The sequence below is a fragment of the Leptonychotes weddellii genome, chromosome 7 (genome assembly GCF_054177405.1).
Source record: "Leptonychotes weddellii isolate Sample4059 chromosome 7, ASM5417740v2, whole genome shotgun sequence".
NCBI classification, from domain to species: Eukaryota; Metazoa; Chordata; class Mammalia; order Carnivora; family Phocidae; genus Leptonychotes; species Leptonychotes weddellii.
In genome coordinates this window covers 59,846,795-59,855,652 of record NC_138375.1, presented here as the reverse complement: position 1 = coordinate 59,855,652, position 8,858 = coordinate 59,846,795, and the positions used below count along the sequence as shown (strand labels likewise).

Genomic DNA, 8,858 nt, shown 5'->3' with positions numbered 1-8,858 from the left:
AAGAGCCAAGATGTCCATCAACAGATGAATGGATAAAGAAGATGTGGTGTGTATATATACAATGGAATATTAAGCAGCCATCAAAAATACTCTATTATCTTATGCCAGAAATGAGCATGTTTCAAACATGCTAGACTCAAGCATGTAAGTCCAAATCTCATCCTGAAGTTAGTGGCGGATAAAGCCTTAGCAAAGTATATGTCCACATCATCTGAGTTTTACTGTGCCCCTTTGCCTCGTAATATCCTATAAAAAACTTAGATTTTGTGACACCATCCTATCCATGCTGACTTTTTCCTTTTCTCAATCATCATCTGCAGCAGGCTCTTAAAATAAGCTCTGGGGTGTTTATTTTCTTGGGGCCAGGACTGTGTGCTTAAGACCCAACTCCTTTTCAATTAGAGAAGCTCTCCTTTTATCTCTGTTGTATACTGAAGCTTGATTCAGTGATATTTCATTTGGAAAAAAGTCTGTTGCTACAACAAGTTTGAAGAATTTGTTTACTCAATACATATAGCCTTTACTCTCTGCTCTGAAACTCATATTTAGCTATTCTTGTGCATTTTGTAGGATGAGTCGAACAATCTTAGCATGGGACATAAGAGTGATGTAGAGTCACATAATTTACCTGCCCCAATAATACCTTCTAGAACATTTCCTATTTATGCTTAGTTATCTGCTAAGTCACAATCTGATTAACCGTATAGTTTGCCAACTACATGGACTTTGTAGAAAAATCTTCCTTTTAGTAAGCTGGCTTTCGTAACACACTAGAAATATTTCAGGTACAACAAGGCCTTTGCACTAGGCCTTAAAAGGAGGTTATACAGCGTGAAAAGAAATCTGCATATAAGAATACCCACTGAAGAAAGGCTAAGGACAGAGCTGAGGGGATATAGTGGCAAACAGTTTTGCGGGGAAGGACATAATGCGATATGAGCTGAGAGAGAATATGAGAAAAGAAATCAATAGGATTAATCTGGGTAGATGGATGGGAGGTAGGCAGGAGAGTTTATCTGGTGGCAGTAAGGGAGATGTATAGGAGAAAGAACATTAAGACAGAAGAGGGAAAACTACATGAACCATCAAAAGAAAGCAAAAGAGAAAAAAGTGACATTCTGTGGAAGAGGTAAGAGAAAATAAGTTTTAAGCACATTGCTGAATTCCAGGAACTTGTTCCTTTCAATTTAGCAGTTTACCATATTATTATCCTAATACTCTGAATGATCACCTTCAGCTTTCTCCCTACACGGGCAAAAATGTCCTAAGGCTCTATTCTGTCTCTGTTGTCTAATAGCAGGATAATCTTAGATAATGGGACCAGCAATTCTCAGGCTTTCTGGACTCAGGATAACTTTATACTCTTGAAAAATGATGGAGATTCCCAAAGCAGTTTTGTTTATGTAGGCTAAAAATATTAAACTTACTAAACTGGAACCAAAACTAAGAAATTTTTAAAATATTTATTAATTCACTTAAAAATAATAAATCTATTAAATCTAATAAAATAATAAATCTAGTAAATATTTAGGGCATCCAGTTAAGCATCTGACTGGATTTCGGCTCAGGTCATAAAAATTAATAATAAATCTAATAAAATATTTATTAATTCACTTAAAAATAACAATAAACCTATTATGTTAATATAAATAACATTTTTGTAAAAATAACTATTTTCTAAAATAAAAAATTGTTAGTGAGCTAACAAGTTTTACATTTTTGCAAATATTTTATTTTTTAAAAGATTTATTTACTTGGGCGGGGGGGGGGGGAGAGAAAAAGCGTGACACAGCAGGGGGAGGGGATAGGGAGAGAGAATCCCAAGCGGACTCCCCGCCAAGTGGGGAGCTCAACACAAGGGCTCAATCTCATGAACCCTAAATCATGACCTGAGCTGAAACCAAGAATCGGGCACTCAACCAACTGCACCACCCAGGTGCCACTCAACTACATGAGTGCTTTAACTTAAGTTAACCTTCAGTATGCAACAGAACCACTTTAGTGTACTTCTATTTTATTATAACAGAATATTAAAACAATGTTCACCTGAGGGTTGAGATTTAATAAAATTAATAAATGTTATTCAAGAACATTCTTATGTGAAACTTCCTTTTTTTTTTTTTTTACTGAGACGTGTGGTAATACAGAATACAATGACTGATTCTACTTGTATGTTTTAGAGCCACTGCCTTGATCTGTATTAGGTGCCAGCAGTTTTACCCACCACTGGTTTTGAACCATCAGTACAAATGTCAACAAACTATAAAAGGCATGTGTTATCTTACTATTGTTATGAAAAGAGTTATGATTTCATGGAAGCCCCTAAAAGGGCCTCTGGGTCCTTACCCCTTCCCAAGGATCATGGATCACACTTTTGAGGGCTGCTGCTGCAGCTACTAAGTTTTCTACGTGGCTCAGTTATCATTATGAGTATCCATTATTGGATTCAACAGCTTTTCAGTTAGGATGCTCCATGTCAGGAATGCTATGGGCACCCTCACTCTAAACCATCTCATTCATTTCATCCCACTCTGGAATTAGAAATGGTCTAATGCTGGAGCGCCTGGGTGGCTCAGTCAGTTAAGCATCTGACTGGATTTTGGCTCAGGTCATAATCTCAGGGTTATGAGACCAAGCCCCTCGTCAGGCTCCATGCTGGGCATGGAGCCTCCATAAAATTCTCTCTCTCTCTCCTTAAAAAAATAAAAAGAAAGGTCTAATGCTGAAACTGTTTCATCGTCCCATCTCCAAGAAATGTAGAAAACTTTTGGAGCTTACACTTCAGCCTCCCAGAAACCTGTTTTTAGTCTAAGACTAGAATTATAGAAAGTTATATTTAAATGCTATTGAATACCAAAACTCTTATCCCTAACTTTCTTCTAAACAAAAGAAGGGTGGTACGATAAAGAGGCAGCAGTACTTACCACAAGACTGTGTTATAAGAAGCAGGTATTATAAGAACAAAGAAAAATGTCCACTTTGTGAATTAAAACATCTCTACACCAAAGGTTCCCTTTCTATCCACAGAACTGCACTTAACATTCTTTTTATTTATTCTATATTAGCAGCATAGTTTGAGGATACAAACCATGTCCTGGTGTAAAACTCTAGTCAGTAAGTATAACTTTTCCTTAAATTGTCATGTTACATAAATCTTCTAACAACACACACTCCAAACTGACCATTTTCAATCACATAAAGCAGTCAAAAAAACTTCTTTTTTGGCTTTAGCACTATTTAGTATACCCAAATTTCTCAAAAGGGATGGTCATTCAATTACACATTTTGACTTTTCAAATGAGTCCCTCTGAGGGCACCTGGGTGGCTCAGCTGGTTAAGCATCTGACTCTTAATTTCAGCTCAGATCATGCTCTCAGGGTCATGAGACTGAGCCCCACATTGGGCTCAAGCTGGATGTGGAGCTTGCTTAAGCGTCTCCCTCTCCTCCACTCGCACACATGCTCTCTCTCAAATAAATAAACAAATATCAGTCCCTCAAAATGTTCATAACCAGCCAAGTTTTCGTGAAATTGCATTACCAATAAGTATTCAAAAACAGAAAAGTGAGACAAATTGTTCCCCCCCAAATTACTAATCAACAAAATTTCGTCAATCTGAAAAGTAATGAAGAAACTAGGTAAGAGAACTGGTGCCACCCTTAACATCAAAAAATAGTGAAGCAACGTCCACAACAGTCTTAGAAAAAGAACATGGAGCTTAAAAGTTTTATAGCAAACCAACACAGGCTTATGGTATAGAGGCAAGTGATGAATAGCCTCAAGCAGAGGATTATAGCACCTGTGCGTGCTTCCTGGAAGTTAAGCCCACCACAGGAAAAATTAAAATAAGGAAATGAGAACTATAAAAGCACCACAGTAAAGAGACTAGTGATGATTACTAAATCATCCACCTACAGTAACTAGCAAAAATGAGGCTGTGAAAATTGGAAAGAAAAAGTATATAAGCAGCACAACATTGACTATTCTAAAGGAGATGTTTTAAGTTGAAGGAAAAAAAGATACAAAATTTATTTTTCCTTCACTTTAGAAGAACTTCTAGGAATTAACATCCCTAACAGTGAGGAAACATTTTACAGACATTCATAAATTCCTTCACTTTCCCTTTGTTTCGTCCCTTTAAATTCATAAATAAATGATTTAACAAAAAAGATACACAATTGTACGATATAATACCATCTTCTAGAACTGTTTCTATCTAGGTATCTACCCCTGCTATCTGGGTATGTGCACAAATGTCTTAAGTAGTATTACTTAAAATTAAGCAATGGTTTTTTCTGATGGTGGGACTTGGGACAATTTATTTATTTATTTGTTTGTTTATTTCCTCCCACCCTCCCTCCGATTTAGATTGATTGATTTCCTCCCTCCAGTTTATCTTTCCTTCCCCCCCACCCCAGCTTTATTGAGATATAACTGATCTATAACACTGTGTAAGGTTAAAGTGTACAACAGAAATACTAGATATATGTATATACTGTGAAATGATTGCTGAAATAAGTTTAGGTAACACATCCAACACCTCACACAGTTACAATTTTTTTTCTTTTTGGTGGGGTAGTGAGAATTTTTAAGATCTACTCTCTTTAGCAGCTTGCAAATATACAATACAGTATTGTTAACTACAGTTACCATGCTGTACATTAAGTCCCCCAAACTTACTCATCTTCTAACTGGAGATCATATTCTCCCATTTTCCAAGGGTGATTTTATTTCCTTTGCCATGTCTTTTTCTTTATTGTTTCATTTGTTTATCATTTATTTTTTTAAACATCTATTTATTTATTTAATAGAGTGTGTGTGTACACATGCATGTATGCGAGAAGTAGGGGAGAGGGGAATGGGCAGAGGGAGAGAGAAGCTCAAATAGACTCTGTGATAAGCGCTGAGCCCAAGGCAGGGCTCGATCCCACTACCCTAAGACCACGACCTGAGCCAAAACCAATAGTCAGATGCTCAACCGACTGTGCCGCCCAGATGCCCTTCATTTGTTCATCATTTTAATAAAAATAAAGTCATTATTCAAAATAATAAAATAAAACCTCTCCCTATTGGGGGAAAAATACAAGTTTAAACATTTGCTATGTTATCATTAATTCAAGACATTACTTCCTAATATTTCTCTAGTAACAATGTGAGAAAATAATTTTTGTTGCAATTAGAATATTGTATTTATCTCTTTTTAGACTATTCATATATTAAGCAGTCCTGTCTTACCTTCTGAGCATACAAAACACCAGCTAACATTAACGTGCTCATGATTTCGGCAGCCCCGCCTAGGTGTAAAGTGATTAGGGCAGATGATACTATTAGATGCAAGAATCTTGGACCCAGCAGCCAGGCAAAAGTCATTGGCATGGTATGCCACAGGGCAGCGGACACAGCGCATCAGGCGACCTAAAATTACAAGAAGCAGGAAAACCAGTAGTAAAAGAAAAACAAAGAAAACATAAAAGCAACATGAGTTTTGAAATCTCTTTGTCAGCACTGAGAAAATGTCACTAACAGAAGGAAGCACTACTAGGACAAGGGATCACAAAACACACAATTCCCTATGAAAAGCTCAGATGGGAGCTATGTGATAAGCTGCCATAAAGGAGTCAGATCCCACAACTGTTAAGTAAGCCTGCCTCACCAAGGAAAGCCCTATTCAATCCACTGCCCTGACTTCTAGGAAACCTGGCATCAGCCTCAAACTAAATAGGTGGGATGTGCACAATCAGAATAAAAAGGCAGCTAGGAGAAAGACTAATGCTTGCTTTCACTGCCTGGTACTGAGTGATTCTTAAAGCCTGAATTTTTAGGTGAATGAAACTTTTCACCCCTTCTAGATAAAATATGTCCTCTAATATACATCACCTACTAAAAACCATTACCCAAACCACCTAAATGCAATCTACAATAGCAACTGAAAAGGGGAAGGTAAGCTGATGGTTAAACTATAATTTTGATCAAGCAAGTGAAATTACTGTACTTAAGACTGATGAGATCTATAGGCTCAGGAAATCATATTACAAAAGGTACTGCCAGTCTAATTAGAAGAAAAGGCAAAACACTGGTAAATGTTTCCTGCTCAATCCCTTATGGGAGAAGTAGGGACTCCCTGGGCATACTTTTGGAAACCTCAGCTCTAAACCTAACTATAAAGCAGGAAAGAGGTGTCAGGATAAAAGTTTCCAATTTAAAAAACAAATCAACACAAAACAAAAACCTCAATTCTGCCCTAAATTCATACCTGAATAATATCATATCTGACAAGCACAGAGATAAAGGGTTCACAGGAAAAGAATGCATTTTGGTCTAATGGAGTAGGGAGAGGAAGACCTACAGCAAAACACTTTCTCAAACTAAATATCACGTGAAATCCAAATATTTGAAGCCACCACATAACAATAGGGCTCCATAGAATACAATGTGGCAACTGTTGGACTAGTCCATTATTTTCTTCTCTCTCACATAAAATGCTGGTACTCTGACAAAAGCTAGAGGCCATGAAGAGACATGCCACATCGCATCTGGAAATACACACTACCAATGACACCAAGGTTCTATAATTAGACCAGTCCATGTGAGAAACCCGTACCTTTAGATGCAGAAACACTGGCTGGATTAGCAGCATGGCAGGTTATACAGATGTGGAGGGAGCACCGGAAGCCCTTGTTCTGCATGACAGTGGGTGGATACTTCTGGACACATTCTTCATGGTAAAACTTTCCACACAAGGGCAAAAGGCACCTTTTAACATCTTCTCCACTCTGCTTACAAACAAAACAGGTATGGATTCCTGGTAAACAAAAGGAAGGTAATAAATTAACACCAATTCAAGAAATCATCCAATGCTAAACCATTAGATGAAAAGTTTGTTAAGTACACAATTCTGTACCAAGTTCCAATATGGGGGGGGGGGGCCCCTCCGTACCACCAAGCAATTCTCCAACACCAGCTGGGTGTCTTACAATTCAACTCAATTCTGAAACTATATACATGGAGGTAACATCATATCCCACAGGTTAAGGACTGAATTCTACAAGACGGCCCTTGCCCCCAACTTCAGACGCCAGTCTCAAGTCCAGGTTGTCACCTATACTTCTGACTGGCTATAAATCAGAGGTTCCTACAACCTCCACTTCCTTGGGTTTAATTTGCTATAATGGCTCATAGAACTCAGAGAAACATTTTATTTACTGAATCACCAGTTTATCATGAAAAGATAATACTCATGAATAGCTACATGGAAGAGATGCATAGGGCAAGGTATGAGGAAAGGGTGTAGAGCTTCCATGCCCTCTGCAAGAGCACCACTTTATTCTGAATCTCCACATACCCACCAATACAGAAGCTTCCGAAACCCATCTTTTTGGGTTTTGATGGAGACTTCATTGCAAAGGCTGATTAAACCACTGGCCACTGGGGATTGACCTAACCTCCAGCCCCCTCCCCTCCCTAGAGATTAGGGGGATAGGAGTGAGAGTTCTAGCGCTCTAATCATAAGGTTGGTTCTACTGGCAATCAAGCCCCCATCCTCAGGTGTGTCTTTTATTAACATAATAAAACACACACAAAGCACATCTTTATCACTCTCACCACTTAGGAGAGGCCAAGATTTTGGGAGCTCTGTGCCACAAGCTAAAGACCAAAATATGTATGTTTTATTATAAATCACAATATCACAGTAAAGAACTTTGTAATAGACTGATCAGGCTGATAACATGAACCTACTGAACAATCTTAAGATCATTAAGTGAGAAACTCTTGATAATATACGCTTGCTGATGTGATGCAATAGAAAGTACACATTACCTACAAAGTATTCCTGCCAAAAGAAAACTGACCTGAAATTAATCCAGCCTCTAGATCTAACTACACGTTTCCAGGAAATATGGAAGATAGAGGAACAAGTTAAGGACACCTGAAAGATGCAATCAACCAAATATGCAATGCAGAAATTTTAGCCGGACAAATGTTAAGACCGTTGTCTTAACAAATAAACGACATTAAAAAACAGGATGAGGGTGTACTGTTGTAGATTAAAAGAAACTTAAGAGACATATCAAAAAATACAATAAAGGCAGTTTTTTCTGGATCTTGATTAAAATACTGTAAGAAGACATCTTTGAGACATAAGGGAAAATGTGAAAATGGGACTGGGCAGTAGGTGACACACAGAAGTTACTGTATAATTTTTCTACATATTATATATTTTTTTAAGTTGTGCTAGACCTTTTGAAATATATGGGTAAAGCACTGGGTATTATATAAGACTGATGAATCACAGACCTGTACCCCTGAAACAAATAAAAAATAAAAAGAAATATATGGGTAAACACAGGCAGAAAACTGGTAACTACTGAAGCTAAATGATGAATACATGGGGTTGTTTTATACTGTTCTACTTTTGTAAATGTCTGAAGATTTCTGTAATACAAAGTTTAAGAAAAGGGAAATTAAAAAAAAGAAAAAAAAGAAACTACCTCTCTCTGAGAAGCAATACAAAGTAAGGGAAAGAGCCCAAGCTTGAGAGACAGACCTGAACATGAATCTTGCCCCCGACACTTGCTGGAAACAGGAATTCATTAAAATAACCCACCACACCTACGAACAGTAAGATTACCCAGCTAATAATGATTTTAAGAAAAAATTTTAATTATGCATTTGGAAATAAGCAAACTATTTACTGCCTGATGCCAATATTAAACTGGAATAACCTAAATTATGGTGTGGTCACTCCACATTAGGAAAATAGGGTGAGCCACAAGAAAAAAGAAATGACTCCTTTATTCTTACTCTATTCATCTTGACTAAAATTAGGGTAAAATTTCCTACCCTCAAAAATAATAACTC

The 8,858-nt window shown here is 37.3% G+C and overlaps 1 protein-coding gene across 8 annotated transcripts in view; it reads right to left on the bottom strand.

Moving 5' to 3' along the window:
• The window catches only part of NSD1 (nuclear receptor binding SET domain protein 1), a 150,132-nt gene that overhangs the window by 28,186 nt on the left and 113,088 nt on the right, over nt 1-8,858 (bottom strand). For all 8 annotated transcript variants that reach the window (XM_081826386.1, XM_081826390.1, XM_081826391.1 and 5 more), the window contains 2 exons: nt 6,601-6,801; nt 5,235-5,414 (listed from right to left, as the gene is read on the bottom strand). In XM_081826386.1, coding sequence (XP_081682512.1) covers nt 5,235-5,414; nt 6,601-6,801 — 381 coding nt within the window. The remainder of the gene's footprint in view (nt 1-5,234; nt 5,415-6,600; nt 6,802-8,858) is intronic.